This window comes from Betta splendens, chromosome 7 (assembly GCF_900634795.4).
Source record: "Betta splendens chromosome 7, fBetSpl5.4, whole genome shotgun sequence".
Classification (NCBI taxonomy): domain Eukaryota; kingdom Metazoa; phylum Chordata; class Actinopteri; order Anabantiformes; family Osphronemidae; genus Betta; species Betta splendens.
In genome coordinates, this window is record NC_040887.2 from 2,080,021 (window position 1) to 2,101,521 (window position 21,501).

The following is a 21,501-nucleotide window of genomic DNA, read 5'->3' on the forward strand; positions in this document are numbered from 1 at the left end:
TCCATCTTCTTCTGCGTCTGCTGGTAGTTCTTCTTCGTCTGTATTCTGTATTCAGACTACAAAGCAACGACGGAGCCTCATACCGCCCCCGCCAGTGCTGGAGTGTGTAATGTGGGGATCATGAGAAGTTTATATTGTTCCCCGGAGTCCAGAGCGCGGCCCCGCTCTGAAGTGAGATCATGATGCGTGAGAAATGCGTGTCACGCATCATGAGCTAACGGCGTGCTCGTCTCGTTGAAAGTTGCCTAATCGGTGGTGGGTGTTGCCTTTCAGCCTTACGTGTCCAGCGGTCGCTCCGCAGTTCACTCATAGGAGTCACCCAGAAGTAATGCTTCCTATACACAGCCCTGGGCGCGTCACTTAACACAAATCATCTGGTGGCCGACAAGGACTTATCCGCAGTTTGGAGCTGACATTTGAGCTCTTCACGCACCTCTGTTTCCAGATGTCGTCCTCTATCTCAGCCTGGATCTGGAGTGAGAGATTCTGGTTTCCCGAAAATGTTTCATGGGCGGACCTTGAGCATCCACCTCCCGGCGTGGAGTATCCCCGAGTGGGACAAATGCTGTGCGCGCTGCCCCTGGCCGCAGGAGTGTTTCTACTGAGGAGGCTTTTCGAAAGGTACGTTTACATTGTTTGATTAGTTTCTCTAAGATTTGGGCGATTGGTGACAGATTCAGACCCACGTGAGTGTTGATCATAACCAGGAAACATGGAAAACCTCATCACAGATGTAACTGTTACAGTAATAAAAGCAGTCTAAAACACTGCAATAGTCTCACATATCAATAAAATAGGGCTGTTTATCTGGACAGATTTAGCCTTTGCCTCATCTTGAGACAAATAAATATAAAAATATTTATCACAAAAAAAGAATAAGGCGGGAAAGCATTGCTGAAATTCACATGTTCCTGGACGTTCCTCAGGACCGTTCACGGCTGAGGGATCAACCACATGTACCTGTGGGGGATGAGTGGGCTGTTGTTGGGTCGAGGTGTAATAAATAGCTGGAAGTTTGAGCATTAACGACCTGTCTCCTGACTCTCATCTGGTTTTGGCCGGAGCTCGCCTCTCCGCCTCTGTCTTCGACTCTCGCATGACAGGTCGATGCTGTCTGTTTAGTCTGGGTGCTAGATTCCCCAGGGCTCCTTCTGACTCGCATGCTTGTGTTCGTCCTGTAGCCACGTTGCCCTAACCCACAAGCTGCAGACCTTTAGTTAAAGTTTCTCCCGCTCAGGTTGGTTAACAGTGCATCTGTTTTCCCAGACTCTAAATGTCTCTCTTAATCCCAACCTCTGTCCTCTGCCTCCTCTGTGTGTACACAGGCTCGTGGCCAAGCCTTGTGCCCACATACTTCAGATTCAGGCAGGAGCGCCGCAACGGGCTCAGCCCAATGCTGTGCTGGAGCAGCTGTATCGGTCCAAAGCGGTACAGGTTCCCACATAATGACAGCTCGACGAGAGCAGCCACACCTTCTGCACCGTGGTTCCACAAGTAGAGCCGGTCATTAATGAGGCTTGTGTATTGTCCCTAGTGTCCAGACACGCGGCAGCTGGAAGGACTCTCCAAACAGCTGGACTGGGACGTGCGGAAAATACAGAGATGGTTTCTAGTCCGGCGGAACCAAGACAGGCCCAGTACGCAGACCAAGTTCTGCGAGAGCATGTAGGTGCTGACAAAGGTTCAGCTGTGGTGTGGAGTGAATGCAGCCCAGGAGTGTGTTGACAGATGCTCGTTTCCGTGGTTACAGGTGGCGTTTCACATTTTACCTGGGGATTTTCATCTACGCCATTCGCTATTTGTGGGTGGTGAGTTTCCTCAGAAACGTGAACCTGCATTAGAGGTTTGGCAGGTTTCATGTCAGTGAAGATTCTTCCTGTTCATACTGATGTCTGAAGCTTGAGTCATGTTAACTGGAGTTCTTCTCTTCAGTAGAAACGCTCCTGTTAGGGTTCAGTCCTCCGGCCACCTGGAGGCGCTTTTGTTTTCAGCCCTGCATTGCTGTTTTGTCATTTCCCGTTACAATTACCTGTGTAGAGATTTAAGCCATAGGTGTGTGTGTGTGTGTGTGTGTGTGTGTGTGTGTGTGTGTGTGTGTGTGTGTGTGTGTGTGTGTGTGTGTGTGTGTGTGTGTGTGTGTGTGTGTCTGTGTCCTAGCAGCCTGTTTCCTGTTTGTCTCATTGCATCACACATGCAGCATTAACCACACCATCACTGGCTCATGTCTCTTTTTTCCAAAAGCAAATGTGTGTTAATTTGGAATCAGGAAGCAATCTTTTTATCCAGCACAGACTTCAAATCTGTGACTTACAACTGAACAATATCTTTCACCGCTTTCCCTCAGGCGCCCTGGACGTGGGACACGCGGCAGTGCTGGTACAACTATCCTTTCCAGGTTGTTTTTATCATATTTGGCTGCACACGTCCCCGTAATCCTGCCCGGTCCCATATTTGTTAAAGGTGTTTTCGTTTCTCTCCTCCTTTAAAGCCTTTAAGTCCTGGACAGTACAAGCACTATGTGGCTGAGCTGGCCTTCTACTGGTCGCTGATGTTTTCCCAGTTCACAGACATCAGGCGTAAGGTGAGTCGACCTCGGTTTTGCGGCTTCTCTCCGTCCGCGCTGAACCATCACGTCCTTTGTGTCAGTGCTGTTTTTCCAGTTTTGCACATTCGCATTGTTTCACATCCAGTTTCCTCAGAGTCTTTGATCTTGTTGACATGATTTATGCCTAACATGATAAATATTAGCTTGTGTTTTTGTGCTCAGTTCCGTTGTCATGGTAACTGACAGCGGTTACTGTTCCACCCCGTCTCATGTTCATCTGTCTGTCTGGGGACAGGACTTCACCATCATGCTGGTCCACCACCTGGCCGCCATCGTCCTCATCACGTTCTCCTATGCCAACAACATGCTACGAGCCGGGACCATGGTCATGTGTTTGCATGACGCGTCAGACATCTTCCTGGAGGTAGCGCTCCCCTGGGTTCACTGCGGTGCAAAATAAAACCCTTGTGAAACTGATACCAATGTGAGAATATTGATGCTCCATTCTGCCTTCAGGCGGCCAAGCTGGCCAACTATGCCAAGTACCAGCGGCTGTGTGATGGCCTGTTTGTGGTGTTTAGCATAAGCTTCTTCCTCACTCGACTTGTCATCTTTCCCTTCTGGTGAGACCATCATTAAGTGTCAGCCTTTGTTGGACTTTGTCCCAGGTTTCTTTGCTGGGAGGCATTTGGATGAACCTGCTACTAGTTGCCCTGCTGTGTGTGTGTGTTGGCTCTAGGATTGTGTCAAGTGTCCTGTTTGAGAGCTGGGAGATCATCGGCCCATATCGGGCCTGGTGGCTGTTGAATGGTTTGCTGCTGGTCCTGCAGACCCTTCACATCATCTGGTTCTATCTCATCACCCGCATCGCAGTTAAGGCGATATTCAAGGGGAAGGTACGTCTGCTGTCGTCTTCTGTCTCATTCATCACTGACACAGAGTGAATGTCGCCTGCTGACTTTGTAATCTACTGGTTTCCTGTTGCACCACCATGGTGCCTTCTCTGTCTTTACTAGAATGTCTCAACAACCATGCATTGCCACAATATTTAGTCCAAACATTCAGAGTCCAAACATTCATTTTTAGTAGATAAAACCCTGTGAGCAACACAGCAGATACATATTTTAATCATCAAATAATCTGTTGGTCTTTGGGATTAATCAGATTTATTTGCACAGTGTCAGACACTGAACAAGGCCTGGTGACTTTTATATCAGCCGAACTTTATTTGTCTTATTATCAGGTTAAACAAATAAAAGCACTAAATCATTAAATTTAACAGGCAAATGTTTGAGCAGGTTTGCTTAGGAAATTTGTTGGAGCCGGAGGTGAGGCACGTCCAGTCAGACAACCTTTCACACCCACAGCCAACTTTAGCTTCGGTGCCTTGATTCGCAGGTATCGAAGGACGACCGCAGCGACATTGAAAGCAGCTCAGATGAGGAAAGCGAAAAGCCAGAAGCTTCAGAAGCTTTTTGACGGAGCGCGTCAGTCAGACAAGAGAAGCCCGTGACCACTAGAGGCCAAGATGGGAGATTCACATGTGGAGCTTTAATTGACCAGGTGTGAGAGCCACCCTGACCTCTGACCTCCTGACGAGACCAACCTTTAGCTGATGAGACGACGCGGAACAGACGCGGGGTGTGTCTGCTTTTTGTTTACAGTAGTAGGTGTGTGGTAGTTTGTACGCATTTATCAGTGAATTGGATGAAATCAAGTCACTTTATCTGCCTGTATTGGGTTTGAAGGACAAATATTTCTAAGAAGAGGTTTCATACATTAAACTAAAACCTTATTTAAGAAAACACTGTGGAAATGTGGTCATTGTCTGTGAGCTGTTGGTCTCATCCGTTTTCTTCAGTACCGTATTTTCGGACACTCTTCCAACACGTCAAAAGCGTCTTCACTGAAGTCGTTGTACTTCAGGCTGAAAGAGCAAAAACTGGTTTATTCCTCTTCAACTTTGTTCCTTTACCGGCTTGACAACACACAGTAGTTAAATGAAAATGGGTCACACTCACTTCATCTCCTGCACGCTGTCGCTGCTCTTCATGACCCGGACGAGGGCAGGGACGGAAGCATCCGTCAGCGAGTTGTTGCTCAGCTCCAGGTGCTTTAAAGTCTTACTGGTTTTTACGGCAGCACACAAATCCTCAGCACAGGCATCTGTCAAACCCGTCATCTCAACACTGATGGATGAAGACCGACAGGTTCCCGTAAAATCAGTGATGAGAGCACCAACAATGACAAACAATGTGGGAGTTTACCGTAGCATTCCTCTGCACTTACTCAAGCTCCTCCAGCAGACAGGTCGGATGTGCAACCGCCTCCAACAGATGTTTGACCCCTCGGTCTCCTACTTTGTTCAGACCTACAATCAGCGACTTAAGTCCGGTTCCACCCTTTAACACTGAGCCCAGTTCCTTGAAGACAGACTGGGTTAACTCGCACCGTTTCAGCCTGCAGGGTGGAGCAGCTCACAGTCAGCGTGGTATCTACATTTCAGCAGCTATGTGTCAAAGGTGAAACTTTAGTTTAAAGGAGCGTTACCCAAGTTTCTCTATGGGGCATCCAGGTCGAGCGAGGGCTCTGCAGAGCAGCAGCGCCCCCTCCTGGCCCAGTTCATTCACCGACAGATCCAGCTCCGACAGAGAGCAGTGCTCTGACATCAGGGCCCGCATCACGTGAGGACAGCAGGCGCCTGTCAGCTCATTGTCAAACAGCCTGCAAGGGCACGTGTGAGGTCACAGACAGCAGGACCGCCTCTGGGCTGAAGGTTGCTACGACTCACGTGAGGCTCTGCAGTTTACAGAGAGGATGCTGCAGCGACCTGCACAAAGCCTCCACTCCACCGTCGCCAACCGAGTTCTGGGTTAGGTCCACTTTTGTCAGGTCAGATTTGCCAGAACACACAGCTGCTGAAAACGCCTCCATGGACGCTGCTGTTAGCTGACAGCTTCGAAGCCTGTGATGAAATCCTATCAGATCATACTACAAGCTTCAAGTCGGTGTAAAGCTGAACATACCAGAGCTCCTGGAGCCGACAGTGGGAACTGTGGAGGGCCGTGCACAGCTGAGTGAGGCCCCGGTCCCCGATGGGATTGAACATCATCATCAGCACACACAGCTGGGAGGTGCTGGACGTCAGCAGCGGCAGCAGATCCTCACACCTCGTCAGGTCACACGCGTGAAGACTGGGCAATAAAAGCAAAGCGTCTCAAAACATTCCTTTTACACCGGCTGTAAAGGCGATCCTCGTACCGATCTTACTTTAACTTGCGCAGCTTGCAGTCTCTGAGTCCAGACGACAGAATGCTGAACTTTTCATCTCCGAGCCGTGTATGAGACAGGTCCAGCTCGCCGGTGATCCCTCTGCGCAGAGCTGAGGCCAGATGAGCCACCGCCGCGGCGTTCAGGGAGCTGTGGGACAAGCTGCGGAACACAAGCGGGTCACGCGCCGGCGCCGGTGCCGGTGCCGGCGCCGGCGCCAGGCTGCTCGTCACTCACCGTACGCGGTGCGACGCGCCCATGGCTGGAGCCAGGGCCTCCGCCTGCCGCTCGCTCAGACCTTCCGTCCGGCACAGATTCAGCTCCTCCAGTTCGCCGAGGCACGCGACAACGTAGGTCAGGGCGACGCAGTCCTGGAGGCTCATGTCTCCACAGCCGAGGCATCGCCGCGACGACGGGACGATCACCTCTCGGACCCACTGCTCGTTTTGAGCCTCGTAGAGGCCACGGAGGCAGCGGCGGTGCCTCTCTTTGCAGCAGCCTCGCAGCCACGTGCGTGAGCTGCTTTTAAACCAGCTTCTGAAGCGCCGGCTCCGATCGGAGCTCAACTCTCCCAGCGCGGCCTCCAGCGGCGCCCGCTGCGCCGGCTCCGACAGGCCGCACAGCAGGAGGTCCACGAAGCCCGCGTGCTGCTCGCACGTCCCCAGCATCCGCTCCACTCCCTCAGGCCCGGATTCACCCAGGAGGAAGCACACGGCCCGGATGAACTCCAGCAGCAGCTGCGAGCGGAAGGAGAGGACGCAACAATCGCCCTCCGCGTCACCGTCCACTTTGAGGAAAACACCAAGCGAGGAGAGGAACGGCTGCAACCCGAAGCCGACGACTTCCTCTGTGGTGCAGCTCGAATGCCCGCGAGGACAGCAACGAGAAGCCATCCTGCCCAGGGCCAGAACCAGGCCTCTGGTGCCGGGCTGGTTCAGGGAGAGGGCTTGAATCTGCTGGACCAGGATGTCGACACACAGCTGGGACAAGGTTTCAGGGAGCTCTTTGCCAGCATCCATCAGGGACCGGTAAACAGAACCAACAGTCCGGCAAAATCCAGGAGAGGCACAGAAGTCATAGAAGCCTAGAGTCCGTTCCATGTGCTTTAGTGCTTTGTCGGCAGCGGCCGGGTCGGTAAAGACCCGGTTAAAGTAAGCCTGTCTCTGGGGCTCCAGGAAGCCCAGGAGTTCCACAGTGGTGCCGCTCAGGAGAGTCGAAGCCCCCGTGGGCCTGGACGCCACCACCAACGCAGCGCCGCTCAGCAGCGACCCGCGAAGCAGGCCGGCCAGCAAACACGGCACCGGGACCGCCCGGGACGGGTCGCAGCAGAGGGCGGACGCGTCCAGGCTGGGGCCGAACCGATGCAGGTCGTCAATAACAAGCAGCACGTCCTCAGGCCTCTGCAGGAGGCGCAGAATGGAGCCGGGACCGACCCGGCTGTGGTGGCGCCGCAGCAGAGCCTCCAACGACAGGCTCTGCTCCACGGCGCCGAAGTCCCGCGGTCCGAGGTAGAACACATGGGAGAAGTTCTGCAGGACTTCCCCTTTGGCCCAGTCCACAAGCAGCTTCTCTAGGACGGTGGTTTTACCTGAACCCTCTCCACCGACCAGTAGAACTGTTCTGGTTCCAGACAGAGCGCTGAGGACGGCGCGGTCAGCGCTTCCTGAGGCCTGAGCTCCAGCAGCTCCAGCAGCTACAGCAGATACAGCAGATACAGGCTCCTCCACAGACACGCCCTTCAAGTTCAACATGTGCCTCAACACAGCGTCTTTGTCCATTCTGCTGGTGTGCGTCACAGAAAACACACTTCACAGCAGGACGAATCACAACAACCCTTACTTTTCTACTTCACGTGCTAATATTCACGTCGACAGAGTGTGAAATGACCTTTATTGACAGAGTCCTGTTGCAACCAGCCTGTCATTTGAAGCACACTGTACTTACAGAGCGCGTTTAACTGTGTTCTGGCTTCAGGAATGCAGCAGCCGTCGACGTGAAGCTACTGTAATTATACACGGAGCTTCAAACAGGAAGTGGCGTGTGGCTCTGAACCCTGAGCTCTGCCTCGCAGGTTTAATTAGTGAAACTTTTCTTAGATACTGTAATTTAGATAGTTACAAGAAAATAAATACCATCTAACATTTTACAATATTTTACACAAGGACTGAGCTAGCGTTAGCGAGCTAGCGTTAGCCACCTCTGCAGGAATAAGCCTCTCAAGCAACGACAGCGGGGCTCGACTCCAGAACCAAAGCCAGTGTTTTCTGTGATCTACTGACGATGATAAAAGGCTTTCTACTTATCTATAGTAGTCATTTGATGATAATGATGCCACAAATGATGATGAAATAATGTCACAGCGAAGACAAAAAGTTTAATATTTTGTATTTTATCAAATCACTGGTTGTTGTTTTTTTAGACAAAAACACATGACATCATACAGGTAAGTGTAATTAGACAAAACCTGGAGTAAAATCCTCACAGCTTCGGTGCAGTTGTTTTCATTTTAACACAGTCTGCACTGTAAATAAACCTGAGAAGTGCAGCGTTTCCTTCTTCAGTTGTAGGATCTGTTCTGCGTCTCCACCGTCTTGATGACGACCGCGTTAAGCTTTCGCTGACTGCCGCTGTCGACCTGAACGACCGCTGGAAGGTGGGGAAAGTACCAGTATTAGTACCACTCACAGGACAGGATGCCGTTACGTCATAGCTGCGTCATCGGTACCTGATGACGTCGTGGGGACTGTTCGAACGCTGACGACAGAGTCCTGTCCAATTCTGACGGAAGAGAAAGAACAACGTTGAACCTGACAAAGGTAAAACAGCCTGAGTCTGAGTCTGGCCTCGCCCACCTTCCCTCCTCCCCCAGCAGCAGTTCACTGTAGGTGGAGATCTCTATGTCCAGGGCCATCTTCACGTTCATCAAATCGTGGTACTGCCGGACTTGGCGGGTCATGGTCTGCTTGGCCTCCTGCTGGGCCACCTCCAGGTCCCTGATGCGGGCCTTCCCATCCTTCACCGCCAGCTCCCCACTCGCCTCTGCACCATCTATCTGCTGCTGGAGGTTGGTGCACTGCAGAAACAGGTCATTGCTGTTGAACGTCCCAATGCGTCACAGATACCAGAGAACCTGAGCGATGACACCCAGGAATGTGTGCGTTGAGCTGCAGGACTGAGCTCCGTCCGTCAGGCCTCCACTCACCTGCGCCTTGGCAGTAGAGATCTCGCCCTGAAGCATCTTGATCCTCCGTCTGAGCTCATTAACCTGCGCCTTGGTGCTGCGCAGCTCACGGTTGTGCTGTTCAGCCGTAACCGTCATCTGGTCGAACTAGTGCCGGCAGAGACAGTGAAAACAAAGCAAGCAAACCCGTAAGATCAGTAATTATCAGGTCGGTTCCTGCTTTGGTTGATGTCTGAGCTTTATTTAGTTTCCTGTTAAATTAACAAACTGGTTGCGCCACCGTTCGTTTTGATTCACACATGTTCATACTATGAGATCGGCACCTTGTTCTTGTACCAACTCTCAGCTTCTTGGCGGCTCTGGGCAGCAATTTCCTCATACTGGGCCTTAATACAATCTATGATTTGATCCATGGCCAGGTCGCGGGAGTTGTCCATCTGCAGCACCACAGACGTCTCCTTCATGCTCTCCTGCAGCTCACGGAGCTCCTTCAGAAAACAAAGAGAGCAACGCCAGGATGAGAACTTCATGCAGAATGCAACACATTATTTCTATAGGTCCATACTTATTATTGGATTGTACCTCATTGTACAGACGCTTGAGGAACTCCACTTCATCACTGAGAGCAGACATCATTTCTTCTAGATCCACCTTGGACAAATAGCTTGCATCCACATCCTGAAGGCGGCAGCAATGAGTTCAACAAGCACTCGTTAGTTCCATATTATTACAACACTGTACCAGGTTGTTTTCCTGTGAAGAACGTGTCATTGCTGCCTTGTGAGAACAGCCGAGTGTTTATTATTGCGTCACGCCTGCGCTCTGTACCTTCTTGAGCACGACAAACTCATTCTCCAAATCATTCCTCCGGTTAAGTTCTTGCTCATACCTGAAACAACCGGTGAAAATCAGGTTACACACACACATTCCCGCAGCATTCACTCACTACAAAGTACACAGCAAAGGGTCTCACTTTGTCTTGTACTCGTCCACCATGTTATGCATGGCTTTCTGCTCCGCATCCAGTTTACTCCCCTCGTTACTGATGCCCTGCAGTTGTTTCTGCAGGTTGGCGATGTACAACTTCATCATGGGCTCAATGGTGGAGTCAGCAGCAGTCTGACCCTGAAGCAGCTTCCATTTGGTTTCCAACATTTGGTTTTGCTGTTCCAGGGATCTGACCTGTGGCACACGGAGGATTTAAAAGCACACCTTTCATAAACTGTCTAAACGTGACGATGATGTAACACATGAGGGGCTCCTACCTGTTCAATGAAGGATATGAAGCGGTTGTTCAAAGACTTTATCTGCTCCTTTTCCTGGGTGCGAACAGTTTGGATGGAGGGGTCGATCTCTATCTTCAGTGGGGTGAGCAGGTCCTTGTTGATGGTGACAGATGTAATGGGGCCCCCCTGGTTGATCCCACTGCTGGTCCTTGGTCTGGAGAGGGATCCCATGGACATGCTGCTGAAATTCCTGGAGGCTGCATACGGCCTCGCTTGGTTGTTGGGCTTCACCTTTATGCTCATGGCAGCGCTGAGAGGAAGGTTTGACGGCAAGAAGAGGATGCACGGCTCCGCCGGTGGTTCGGGTCCTTTGTGCATCTCTTATCTTTTGGGCGCTACTTTATAGAGGGGTTGGGTGTGGTGCGATAGTAAAGATATGTCACTCATCAATGTGGGCAAACCAGTCTGACACATGCCACAGCTCCTCACCTGCCCCCGAAAAAAACTGAATTGTTTTTTTTTGCTGTCACTTGCTCCTCAGCTTCAGATACGCTCCTTTCCATGGAAAAGCTGTGCTAGAAATCAAGTGTCAAAGGAGTGTCCGTTAGCATCAGGTCATATTGGATGGCAAAAGGCCACTAAAGGTTCAAGAATGATTACAACAAATTGAATTAATTGCTTGAATTAAAAATGTGGTAATAATTGAGAATTTATTTTTTTCCTGCCTCATGAAAGCTGACATCAAACAGAAACAGAGAGTGAAGATGTTGCTGCAGATAATATAATAATAGATAATAAACTGGTTCTCTCAGTCTCACTGTGAAAGTCTCCTCTTTAGAATGATGCCCCACCGTCACCATGCTCCCCGTGTAGGTTAACTGTGGACATCTGAAATGAATCTGTGCATCTGTGTCACATGGAGGCTTTCAATGAAAATTCACAGACAGACGGTCCCACCAACACTGGTGAAGGTTAAACTTTGGCATCACAGTAATGCGAAAAGAACGCAGGCGGCGTTACACAGAAAACAATGTGAGCACTTACCAGGAAATGGAAACGATAAACTGTTCTTTCTCAAGTAAATGTAATTGTCTGTTGAACCTGTCACGGATTCAGATGAAAAAGGCCTGAGGGACATGGGTTGAATGACAGTCTCACAGGAAGGCACGGCGGTGCCAAATTCCCTGCTACACTGTGATTAAAAATACGGATCAACCTGATTCAGCAGCGTCAATGTAAACACAAGCAACCACAGAGAAATTCTCTGCTTTGTAAAGGTGATTAACTCTGAGGTGGTGGAATGTCCATCACCCACTCAAATAGCTGAATGAGACGCTTGATCTTTTGTTCATAATCCTTCACAGTGAACATTTACACCTTCATCCAAACCTGCAGATCAGTGTTAAAGTATGGCATTATCTGCTGGGTTTCTGTATCAACACTAAATGGTCGTTTCACGTTTTTTTAACTGCGCTGAAATGAAAACTGTGAACATGTCAAACAAACTAAAGGCGACATTAAGAATTTGTTCTGGCTGCACATGACGACACTACAGCTATGACAAGCATGTGCATGTTCAAGCAAAAGAAAAGAGAAAAGATTTTATCAGTTAATTTTTTTTACCAGGAAGAATGTGCACCTCTTGTTATTTTATTCTAACATACACTAATAATAGTCATTTATGTAGAGGACCAACGTTTAGCCAAACAGTTCAGTGACAGTGAGGACACTCAGGATGTACGGGGTAAAACCTGAGCTTTTCCGTCCTTGAGGACAAAACGTTTCCACCCAGTGAGAATCAGTTAACAGAGATGTCACACATACTGGCTTAACTGTTATTTAACCCTGAGCTGTTATCTGTGACAGATTTGAAGTGAAATATCTGATACGTAACTTTCTAGACGCTCAGCTTCCTTTAACACTACCGTACCCTGCAGTGCTGCAAACACTGAAGGCTTTTCCTCTGGGTTTCAGCTCAAATCAAAGGATATTTATCTTTCAGTAAAGTCAATTATATATGCGCCAAGCCTTATATTTCCAAAATGAATAATTTGAAATAATGTTTCTACTCTTAAAATCGCTACAGACTGTAGACTGCTACATTTCAATTGGAATATCAAGAACAAATTCGTTTTTAAAGCATATTCCAGAAATCTACGATGTAAACGTTATGGCTGAGTTAGTACTTAGTTTTCCGCTACTACGTAGAACAAGTGAAGGGGATGCTGACGTCACGTGACGTCACGTCGTCAACCAAAACAGGGGGCACCAGCGGCTTGTCAACAACAGCGCGAGAAGGAACCAGCGAAATTAATCAGCTTTTCGATCAAAAATCCGAAGACAACCAGATCAGCGCCCACCTGTCCGGTAGACAGGCCGCCTCAATGCATCACAGAGGACCGAGAGCACCGAGGGCATCATGGATGTGCACGACCTGTTTAGCAGCTGCAGAAAGGGCGACGTTTGTAGAGTTCGGTGAGTGAAGCGGCTCAGAGACGCAACTTTGGCTCGGTTCTCTTCGCGAGTGTGCTGGAGGCTGACGTGGTTCGCCTCCCGTCACCCTGCAGCTGATTATTTGGGGATGTCACCCCACAAAGCATTAGCCTTCCTCCGCAGCTTAGCCCCGAAGCTAAGTGCACATAAACAGGACGTAAACACAGGACGCCGTGTTGCGTTCACGTCCCAGCGGTAAATATCTAAACGACGGGACAGTACGTGAAGAATTTCCTGTCCCAGCTGGGACATGACACGGGAGGAATAACAGCTGGAGCTGCACTGACCTGCTTCAGCTCAACCTTATTCTAATATATGATGTCCTAACACAGACTTAGTTCTTCTTAAGGTTGATCTGTGACATGCTCCCTTCAGTGTCTTTCTGCATGTCCCTTATTTAGTGATTTTACAACGAGCCCTCTACCCCAATCTCTGAAACGATCTAAATTAATGTGACTTCCACTCTGACATAAATGTTTAGGCAATTTCAAAGAATTCTCCCACTTTTTCTTGCTCCTGCATGAACAAAGCATTTGTCTTTTCTCTAAGATACCTTGTTGAACAAAGAGATGTGGATCTCAATGTAAGAGATAAGTGGGACAGTACTCCTTTGTAAGTACCATTCAATTCATTCAATTCTCTGGACCGAACACAGCTTCGTTATTTTTAGCACTTGAAACATGAATGTGCTCTTTTTTCAGATATTACGCCTGCCTCTGTGGTCACGAGGAGCTGGTCCAGTACCTGTTGGCTAGTGGTGAGGCTCATCCCACTCTACTTACACAACAAAGGCTGTTTTTAGCAGCGTCATGTTGAGGAATATTGCGTTGCCTTCAGGTGCCAAGTGTGAAGCCAACACGTTCGATGGTGAGCGCTGCATGTACGGCTCCCTTAACGACTCCGTCCGCCGGCTGCTCAAGGACTATAAGTGTGTCAGTGTTCGTGCCATGCAGCGGGATGACTTTAACTACTTCCTGCACATGTAAGCGCCCGTTGGATGCTCAGCTTCTCCACACAGCTGTTCACAGCACTGTGTGACTGAAACCTGCACGTGTCATCTTCATCTAATTGGTGTGTGACTTCGCTAGGCTGCTGGAGCAGGGTCAACACAGTGACATCCAGTTTCTGGTTCACGGCCAAACATTTCAAGCGCACCGGTGTGTTCTCAGCGCACGCTCCGAGTACTTCACCGAAATGTTTGAGGCCAAGTGGAAGTGGAAGACCTTGATCACCCTCAAACACCCTCTGGTACTTAAATGTACAGGACATCATGTATTGGGCTGCTGTGCATTCAACACATGACGTCATCACGTCTCATAATGAGTCTCTTTTATCGTTTTTTTCAGATTAATCCTGCAGCTTTTGGAGCCATCCTGCAATATTTCTACACAGGTGGGTGTGTATGATCATACCAGTTATTACATCACGCAGGTATATGTATTTTACACAATAAGGCTTGTTTGACTCTATGGTAGCGTGTATTTGATGGTCTGGACTGTGTCACTGATGCCTCAGGACGGATGGATATTGACGTGAGCCTGGTGGAGGACTGCAGACGCCTCGCTAAACAGTGCAAGATGGCAGATCTCATAGAAGAGCTGGAGAATAAATGCAAACACGTGTATGAATTTGGTAAGAGACTACCTGCACTGTACTTCACTTGTGTGTAGCTGACGCATCTAAACAGACTGTAATTCATCGCTTAACTCTAGACCATATTTATTGTTCTTTCTGGTTATGACTGATTCTATTTGTTTGCTGCTTTTTTTTTCATTTGAAGTCTCCAACAAACCAGGAATCTGTGTGAAAGTTCTCAGCCTGGAGTCTGAGAGTTGTCAGCTTCAGGAGGAGATGGCTCAGTTGGCCGACTGTGCCCTGCCCACTGAACTGAGAGTAAGCTGTGAGCACAAACCGCAGCGCTCTGCCGCCGCAGGGTTAATGAGCCTGTCCTGATTCTCTCCAGGTCGGATTTGGGGAACTTCCCTTTAACAGAGTTAACTGCTTTCCAACTTATCCCGACATCTGCTTTAGAATCGACGGCTACAACTTCTTGTGTCATAAGGTACGAGCGGCCGAGGTCGGACGTGTTTGTGTCTTAAACAAAGCGTTACCGTGTGACCTGTGTCTCCAGGCTTTCTTCTGTGGACGCAGCGACTACTTTAAGGCCTTGCTGGAGGATCACTTCAGTGAAGGAGAGCAGCTGCAGTCGCAGCCCAGCACTCCAGTTATTACCTTACATAACATTTCCTATGAAATCTTCATCCACATCATGTATTACATCTACACTGACTGCACAGAGGTTAGTGCACCGTGACAAACCCTCCCACTAATACCGTGAAGTCTGCGTTTCCTGAGCTGACACCTGTTCTTCACACCCAGCTCATAATGGAGAACGTGTTTGACGTGCTGTGTGTGGCTGACATGTACCTGCTGCCGGGGCTGAAGCGCCTGTGTGGGAAGACGCTCGCTAAGACCATATGCGAAGACAACGTCCTACACATGTGGAAGACGGCCAAGCTCTTCCGCCTTTCTCGGCTGGAGGATCTGTGCACTGAGTTCATGGCCAAGATCATTGAGCGGGTGGGTGCCTAATTATTACTACAAAGAACTGAGTAAAAATAAACACCGGCATCTGATGTAAATCTTGTACATTCACTCTTGTTGGAGCTGATTACTCTGAACGATATAGAAAATGGTGCAAATGCCAAAAGTAGAAAACAGGACCGACTCCATGTTTCACAGCCACACTGTAAAGGTCCCGCGTGTCTTTGTGCTGCTGCAGCTGGTGGAGCACGTGGAGTTCGCTGAGATGATCAAGGAGGATGCTGCGTCGCTGGAGGAGCGACAGGAGACCGACTCCGTGCCCCTGGTGGACGACATCCGCTACCACATCACCAGCAACGTGCAGACGTACAGCGCCATTGAAGAGGCCAACCAGAAGCTGGAGGCCCTGGAGGAGCTGCTGTCCAGCATCAACATCGACTGCTGAGGACTCAGCGGCTCGTGGTTTGTAGTTACGGAGGAGTTGGAAGATACAAAACTGCAGTTATCTGTTAAGAGTTGAAATAAAAAACATACCATTCTGTATGTTTGAGTTTTTATGAGCGTATAATATACAGAAAATATATATTTTGAAAGCAATTCTGTTGTCAGAGGCAAAGAGCTGCTGATGTTCTGTGTTTGATTGAGATGAAACTATCCGGTGCCTCTGTTGATAAACGTCTCCAACGTGTGTTGAGGAAATTGTGCATTATACAGAATTTATTTGCATCGCAAATGCATCTGTTATTTTCTGTTTATTTTATGACTTGTCGCTGTTAGCTCCTAATATTTTAAATTAGCCCCTGAAACGTGACGCACTGTATGAACGCTGGGCGACTCGAAAAGAGAAAACCAGATTAGTCTGTGCAGTGAACTTCAATGCACCACTGGTTATAAGTGTATATTTTGGTTTCAGTCTTTCAAAAAGTATTTTAACTTACAGCTGTTATTTTGCAATTATGTTAAAAAGGTTTTATTATAAATTTCATGCAGAAGCTTTTATTTTGTAGGATTGGTTTTGACGGCTGTGGTTTATTTTGATCCTGACGCTCCTCCAGTAAAACCTCCCCTCATGATGTACTTTGTTTGAACCTTGAATCTTAGTTCTATAAGCTTTTCCTTCTGGCCTGTATTTACAAACTGCGACATTATCATTTTCCATCCATTGTCTGTTAAAAAAAATAAATGTGTTTTCCTCAACACGCCTCGTGTGGTTTGGATGTTTCACCACCCAGAGATAAAAGTTTGTCCACAACCACCGTTCTGTGATAATCCGTGAGTGCTCTGTTCCGGGGAACCTGTAGGTGGCGCTGTTTCTCTGACGTCGCCTGGAAGGACACAAACAAATAAATCTGCTGGTGTCTCTGAACCCATGGGAACATTCCTTTAAAGAGGCAGCCTGGTGTTTTCCAGACTTAACAAAGACGTTAAAAGGGAAAAAAGTGCTGATGTGTGCGTCAGTGTTTTGTTTCTTCACTCAATAGAACAGAAGTGGAGTCACTGTGAAACATGTGATTTCAAAGAAACTTGAACAACAACTGCACCCGTTTCCCACAAAGTGGTCACTGCTTTATATTTACGTAGCGCCTCGTTTGTTTGGCTGGTTTCTGGTCAGTGTTCTGGGTCATTACTCTGCTACGCTGCGACATCCCACCAGCGCTGAGGACTTCACCTGATGAGGACGCGCTATTCATGACATGCTCAGTTCCTGCATTCCAACAAATAATAACGTCGACCTCAAGACCTCTGTGAAAACATTTGGTCCCACTTTACAATCGAGGCCTTTTCAACGCGCAATAAACTTTCAACATCAGTGAGTTAATGATGACTTATCTAAGTGTGACATCGTGGAATAGTACGACTCCTCCCAACAGCGCCGTTGTGTAACCTGTACATGTAATGAGCGTAACACACACCAGCAGGTACGACGCCGGTGCGTTCAAATCGACTGGAACTCAACAACCTGAAATCACGTTTTTCCTCAAGACACTCTCCTTTGTTGACACTCTTTAACTCATTAACTGATACAGACCTTAAAAACGTCTGTTGAAACGACAACTTCCGTTTGTTTTTGGAGAAACACTTGACTAATGTCACCATTTCTGTTCATGAAGTCAGTCCTGGCTGGATGTGGGCCTGAGCCCTGGCGGCGCTGTGAAGATCATTGGGAGGAGAGTGACGGAGGCGCCTCTGTCTCAGTCAACCTGCGCTTCAGCTTTTGCTGTTTGCTCTGTTAGAACTGCTTTGCTTCCACTGGGCTCAACGTGCAGACGGTGAAGCATGCGGCTGTGTGTCGCCTACATTAGCTCTGGAGCAGATGATGAAAGCGAAGTACAGTGAGACTGTTTTCAAGAAGTGTGTTGCAATTGTGTGTGTGTGTGTTTGAACGGCAACTTTGCATTAGTTTATTTACTTCTAGAAATGCTGCAAAACGTCAAATCACGTTGACATTTTGCAGCATTGAAAGTGATTTTCTTTTTTGGACTTCACGTCTTATTGCAGGTGTGCAGGTGTCGTCTCACACACCTGGATCCCCTCACTGCTGGTGACCTGTTCTATATGCTGACGTGTGTGTGAGTGCTGATGTGCCCTCATGGACATGACTCACTGATGCTGTCACTGACAGAATCCTAATTTGCTGCTAGTTAGGGATTATCGCTAAACTCAGAGAAGCTCTGACTCACTTTTTCTCACCATCATTTGTTACTTGAACACACAAAAACGACACAGTTGGCTCTTTGTGCGTTCCAGTTGCCGCCTTTACATTTCTGCCAGACGGACCTCCTGTGGCCTCGTGCCAGCGAACGTTGGCCGTTATGTAAGAAGGCTGCACGCGCTGCGAGGACGACAGGTCCCCGCCGAGCGGATCCCTTTATAGGATTGTCTTGAACTGAGAGCTCACTTTCCCCACATTCCACTGACAGTCATTCAAACAGCAGGCTGTCAATCACCACCGGCTGACGGGTTCTGTTTGTGTGTTGGGCCCCTCCCCCTGGAAATGTGTGACGGCCCGATTTTTACACTCAACATAGACACAGTAAGAGGGATTAAGTCTCGGTCCGCTGACGCATCAGCAGCCGGGACAAATGAGCGAGGGTCTTATTAGCTGCTGCTGATGAAGGCTCAGTAAATATACCTCGCCGTCCCTAAGCCGATCACTGAAGCAGGTCATCTTAGTGCTTTTATGTGATCTGATAAATGTCTGGGCACATCCTCCGCCCGGCGTCTGCCCGTAAGTGTGTTTACAGTTTAAACCTCCTCATCAAGGTGAGTCACAAGGTTGACGAGAACAGTCCGCTCTGAGAGACGGATCCAAACAGTGTCTGCATGTGAGACGGGATTACCCTGTGACCATGTGACTGGTCTGCCCTTAAGCAGACCTCTAGCACAAGGCCCTAAAGCCCCAGGTAACAGGTCGTCATCAGGCAGCGCTGCCGGAAGGATGCGAGAATTCATGAAGTTCTGACTGTTACAGCCAATCATTCACCAAGTGCTAACACGATTAGCACCAAGGCTCTTCCATCATGCAGCTGACGCCTGATTGGTTCTGTGTGAATCTGTGGCTGTGAAGCTGAAATAAAGCTCAACTCTGAGGCTTGTGGATTTGATAAGAGTAAACATTCTTACACATTAATCAGATCACGTAACCATGACGATAAAGGCTGGATGTTATCTGGCTGCCTCGCAGATAAAGCTGCTGTTTTTGTGTGTTGGGCTACTTTAAATTCAAGGTAGGTTTTGTTGCAGTTGCAAACAGTGAAAGCGCGACCTCTCAGTCACTTTCCTGTTTCCTGACCGTTCGTTTCAGCCTCAGGCGTGACAAAGCAGAGGGAAACCATCACGGAAGCTCCGGGGGCTTTGAAAATCACACTGTGTTTGCTGAACTGACATGAGCTGAATGCTGAGGCTGCAGGACGCGTCCACGTCCACACAGAAGCACAAGAAACACAACATCTTATTAGATAATAATAATTACACAATCAAACATTTTGCTTCATTTGTGCTTCCACATAAAACTCTCTGCTTCAGTCGTTCTCAGCACTGCTCCAAATGCTTTCACTTCCTGTGTGAAGCAATAATATAATTCAGTTATTTCACTGTATTTCTGTAACAACAGTGTTTTTGATTTTGCTGTGCGTCATCTTGGTGCATGAAGCAGAAACAGGAGCACGTGGCTCAGCCATCTGTTTAGCAAAGGCTCAGTCTCTGGATTAAGACGCTAACGCTGGGCTGCAGCGAGACGCGGACGGCGCCAGCGTGAGTCTTCACATGAGGCCCTTCTGCAGAACGGGTCATTGGACGCGTCAGCTGTTCATCCAGTGGGAAGGTGAACGTGAACAAACCTAAAGAACACCTTCAGTCGCTGATTTATCCTCTGAGCCCAATGTGTCTAAAATGACATTTATAGCAGTTGTTGAGTGAAGTTGTGACGCTACGGACTAAAATCCATGTACTACCACGTCTCACATCTCTCATTACCTGCTTAACTTTAAAGTGCACCCTTAATGCAGCAGTTTGTAGTTAAAGCTTCACTCAATCAACAAAGCTGGAACTCACTGGTGATTTATTGAGCATTAACAAAGCCATTAGCTGCGGCTCATCGCTCCGTGTACAGACGGCGATGGAAGCTGCCGTGAGAGTAATGGATTCAAACTGAACACTTCAAACAGCGCCTGTCGTCCTTCTGTTTCATAACGAACCGGTGAAATCCCGGCTATGAACTCACCAAACAACCCAAAGCAAACCTCTCTAGGATTTATCAGCTTTATTATTCCCACTCAGAAATGTTGACTGGAGCCAAGTTGACAAACTGCAGTCGAGCACAAGTCAGTGAGTGAGAGGTCACTCATTCATGCAGTTACTATCGGAGCAGCGAGGCTGTCGCTTTAAGAAGCTGCTGCACAGGGAAGCTGGTGATTTTCCACTCAAACTAATATTAAACGTGCATCAGGCGGGGTTTGAGTTACACTGGTGAGGAGGAGGTGGGGAAGTGGCCCTTTGGTGTGTGTGCGTGTGTGTGTGTGTGTGTGTGTGTGTGTGTGTGTGTGTGTGTGTGTGTGTGTGTGTGTGTGCGTGAGCTGGTGGTGTCTATAACAAAGAGCATGACAGGCTGATAGCAGCACATACTGAAGCTCAACGCTGTGATTTATGAAGGTGTTGATGATCTGACAGAGAAGCTCAAACACTGAATTGAGTCGTTGTTTTGTATTTACTGTGTGTCCAGGTCATTTGTTACTTACCTCTGGATGATGCCTGAGCTAAAAGATAAAGTAGAACAAAATCTGTTCTATGTTCCATCACTTTAGCTTCAGAACATACTGTTTTGTTCAGTGTGTCATGAAAAAGCAGCTTCAGCCTTTGGACCGAGTTTCCTGTGTTTACGTCTGATAACGGCCTGCTCCCCCTTTATGTTTGATCATTTTTTGGAAGCTTCCACGATGCGTTCATATGCAGTGGGATTTCACAGCGATGCTGGTCCTTTTATTGCGCTGTACTTTATCCTGCGTGCACCTTTGCTCTCAGAATGAGTCAGTCCGAGCTCATACTCACATACTTAACCTACATCTGCCGCGTCGGCCCTGCAGCGTATGACTGACTGACGTGTCCCTCCATGACCCCACGCTCTCAGCACCTGAGGGCTCCACGGACCTTTTATAGCTGCTGGGGCCAGAAATAAAGCTCCAGCCTGGGGCTCTGAGGGGTCTCAGGGGTTTCCTGAGGACTCTCCTCAGATCCGAAGCAGAACGTGACTTTGCCAGTTAAGATCCTGATGTCTGTGAGGCAGCATATTAAGTTAATTAAATGCATGCTATGCATATTAATGAAGCGTTGAGTAACTCCGATTATAAAAAACATCTCACAATGACCTGTTTTCTCATCTCCCACCAGATAGTTGTGACATAACGACAAAAATGAAAATGCAATGGGTTCTGGTATTTAAAGAAGCAGAGAGGTGTCAGACTGGTGTGTGCCAGTATGTGCAGCGTATTCTCAGCTGATCCTAATCCCTCATATAACTGTTCAGAGACGTGTTAATGTCTTTTATTCCCTCACACCTGCCGGCCTCTGTCCGCCCATCGCCGCTCTGAGTAGTGAGTGATATTGAAGCAGACGGCGGTCGGCCGAGGGGCCGCGTTGCCTTATTAGGCTCTGTTATAGGCTGATACTGTACTGGTTTACTTTTGCCAGATAACAAACCACATGTCATGAAACAGAGGGGGACGCGCGCTTCCGTCCTCACGATG

At 48.5% G+C, this 21,501-nt stretch overlaps 4 protein-coding genes across 6 annotated transcripts; 2 read left to right on the forward strand and 2 right to left on the reverse strand.

The window, feature by feature from the left end:
- The first annotated feature begins 52 nt into the window (after nucleotides 1-52).
- On the forward strand, nucleotides 53-4,350 carry LOC114858540 (ceramide synthase 5-like). Its single transcript, XM_029155906.3, has 11 exons — nucleotides 53-255; nucleotides 446-621; nucleotides 1,326-1,428; nucleotides 1,535-1,665; nucleotides 1,751-1,808; nucleotides 2,345-2,395; nucleotides 2,489-2,581; nucleotides 2,841-2,969; nucleotides 3,062-3,168; nucleotides 3,285-3,441; nucleotides 3,944-4,350. Exons 2-11 carry the CDS (start codon nucleotides 446-448, stop codon nucleotides 4,022-4,024), a joined length of 1,086 nt encoding a protein of 361 aa, XP_029011739.1. The 5' UTR covers nucleotides 53-255; the 3' UTR covers nucleotides 4,025-4,350.
- Nucleotides 3,748-7,925, reverse strand: si:ch73-233m11.2 (NACHT, LRR and PYD domains-containing protein 12). Its single transcript, XM_029155899.3, has 8 exons — nucleotides 6,053-7,925; nucleotides 5,816-5,977; nucleotides 5,572-5,739; nucleotides 5,337-5,510; nucleotides 5,096-5,269; nucleotides 4,835-5,005; nucleotides 4,567-4,734; nucleotides 3,748-4,472 (listed from the first exon to the last, which is right to left on the reverse strand). Exons 1-8 carry the CDS (start codon nucleotides 7,591-7,593, stop codon nucleotides 4,403-4,405), a joined length of 2,628 nt encoding a protein of 875 aa, XP_029011732.1. The 5' UTR covers nucleotides 7,594-7,925; the 3' UTR covers nucleotides 3,748-4,402.
- Nucleotides 7,926-8,169: 244 nt separating this feature from the next.
- On the reverse strand, nucleotides 8,170-12,376 carry LOC114858538 (keratin, type II cytoskeletal cochleal-like). 3 transcript variants are annotated; one of them, XM_055510487.1, is made up of 11 exons: nucleotides 11,041-12,376; nucleotides 10,712-10,797; nucleotides 10,262-10,617; nucleotides 9,970-10,178; nucleotides 9,825-9,885; nucleotides 9,579-9,674; nucleotides 9,320-9,484; nucleotides 9,018-9,143; nucleotides 8,668-8,888; nucleotides 8,541-8,593; nucleotides 8,170-8,461 (listed from the first exon to the last, which is right to left on the reverse strand). In XM_055510487.1, the coding sequence occupies exons 3-11, from the start codon at nucleotides 10,598-10,600 to the stop codon at nucleotides 8,373-8,375; spliced, it is 1,359 nt and encodes a 452-aa protein (XP_055366462.1). In that variant the 5' UTR covers nucleotides 10,601-10,617; nucleotides 10,712-10,797; nucleotides 11,041-12,376; the 3' UTR covers nucleotides 8,170-8,372. The 3 variants fall into 3 exon arrangements, with proteins under 3 accessions (XP_055366462.1, XP_055366461.1, XP_055366460.1); XM_055510486.1 differs by having other exon boundaries at nucleotides 10,262-10,620; XM_055510485.1 differs by having other exon boundaries at nucleotides 10,262-10,797.
- Nucleotides 12,377-12,472: 96 nt separating this feature from the next.
- abtb1 (ankyrin repeat and BTB (POZ) domain containing 1) lies at nucleotides 12,473-16,001 on the forward strand. Its single transcript, XM_029155900.3, has 12 exons — nucleotides 12,473-12,697; nucleotides 13,265-13,327; nucleotides 13,417-13,472; nucleotides 13,553-13,697; nucleotides 13,804-13,963; nucleotides 14,062-14,107; nucleotides 14,231-14,347; nucleotides 14,496-14,608; nucleotides 14,679-14,777; nucleotides 14,847-15,014; nucleotides 15,095-15,295; nucleotides 15,498-16,001. The coding sequence occupies exons 1-12, from the start codon at nucleotides 12,642-12,644 to the stop codon at nucleotides 15,702-15,704; spliced, it is 1,431 nt and encodes a 476-aa protein (XP_029011733.1). The 5' UTR covers nucleotides 12,473-12,641; the 3' UTR covers nucleotides 15,705-16,001.
- The last annotated feature ends 5,500 nt before the right edge of the window (nucleotides 16,002-21,501 follow it).

Bases quoted from the DNA above. Each gene is read 5' to 3' on its own strand.
- LOC114858540 (XM_029155906.3), top strand. From the start codon at position 446: ATGTCGTCCTCTATCTCAGCCTGGATCTGGAGTGAGAGATTCTGGTTT. The intron at 1,809-2,344 runs GTGAGTTTCCTC...GCTTTCCCTCAG, and splicing joins CCATTCGCTATTTGTGGGTG to GCGCCCTGGACGTGGGACAC. The intron at 2,582-2,840 runs GTGAGTCGACCT...GTCTGGGGACAG, and splicing joins TCACAGACATCAGGCGTAAG to GACTTCACCATCATGCTGGT.
- si:ch73-233m11.2 (XM_029155899.3), bottom strand. From the start codon at position 7,593: ATGGACAAAGACGCTGTGTTGAGGCACATGTTGAACTTGAAGGGCGTG. The intron at 5,740-5,815 runs GTAAGATCGGTA...TTTATTGCCCAG, and splicing joins TGCAAGCTGCGCAAGTTAAA to TCTTCACGCGTGTGACCTGA. The intron at 5,006-5,095 runs GTAACGCTCCTT...TCCACCCTGCAG, and splicing joins TGCCCCATAGAGAAACTTGG to GCTGAAACGGTGCGAGTTAA.
- LOC114858538 (XM_055510487.1), bottom strand. From the start codon at position 10,600: ATGCACAAAGGACCCGAACCACCGGCGGAGCCGTGCATCCTCTTCTTG. The intron at 9,675-9,824 runs GTACAGAGCGCA...TGCCGCCTTCAG, and splicing joins AGTTTGTCGTGCTCAAGAAG to GATGTGGATGCAAGCTATTT. The intron at 9,144-9,319 runs GTGCCGATCTCA...TGCCGGCACTAG, and splicing joins AGAGTTGGTACAAGAACAAG to TTCGACCAGATGACGGTTAC.
- abtb1 (XM_029155900.3), top strand. From the start codon at position 12,642: ATGGATGTGCACGACCTGTTTAGCAGCTGCAGAAAGGGCGACGTTTGT. The intron at 13,964-14,061 runs GTACTTAAATGT...CGTTTTTTTCAG, and splicing joins TCACCCTCAAACACCCTCTG to ATTAATCCTGCAGCTTTTGG. The intron at 14,609-14,678 runs GTAAGCTGTGAG...GATTCTCTCCAG, and splicing joins CCCTGCCCACTGAACTGAGA to GTCGGATTTGGGGAACTTCC.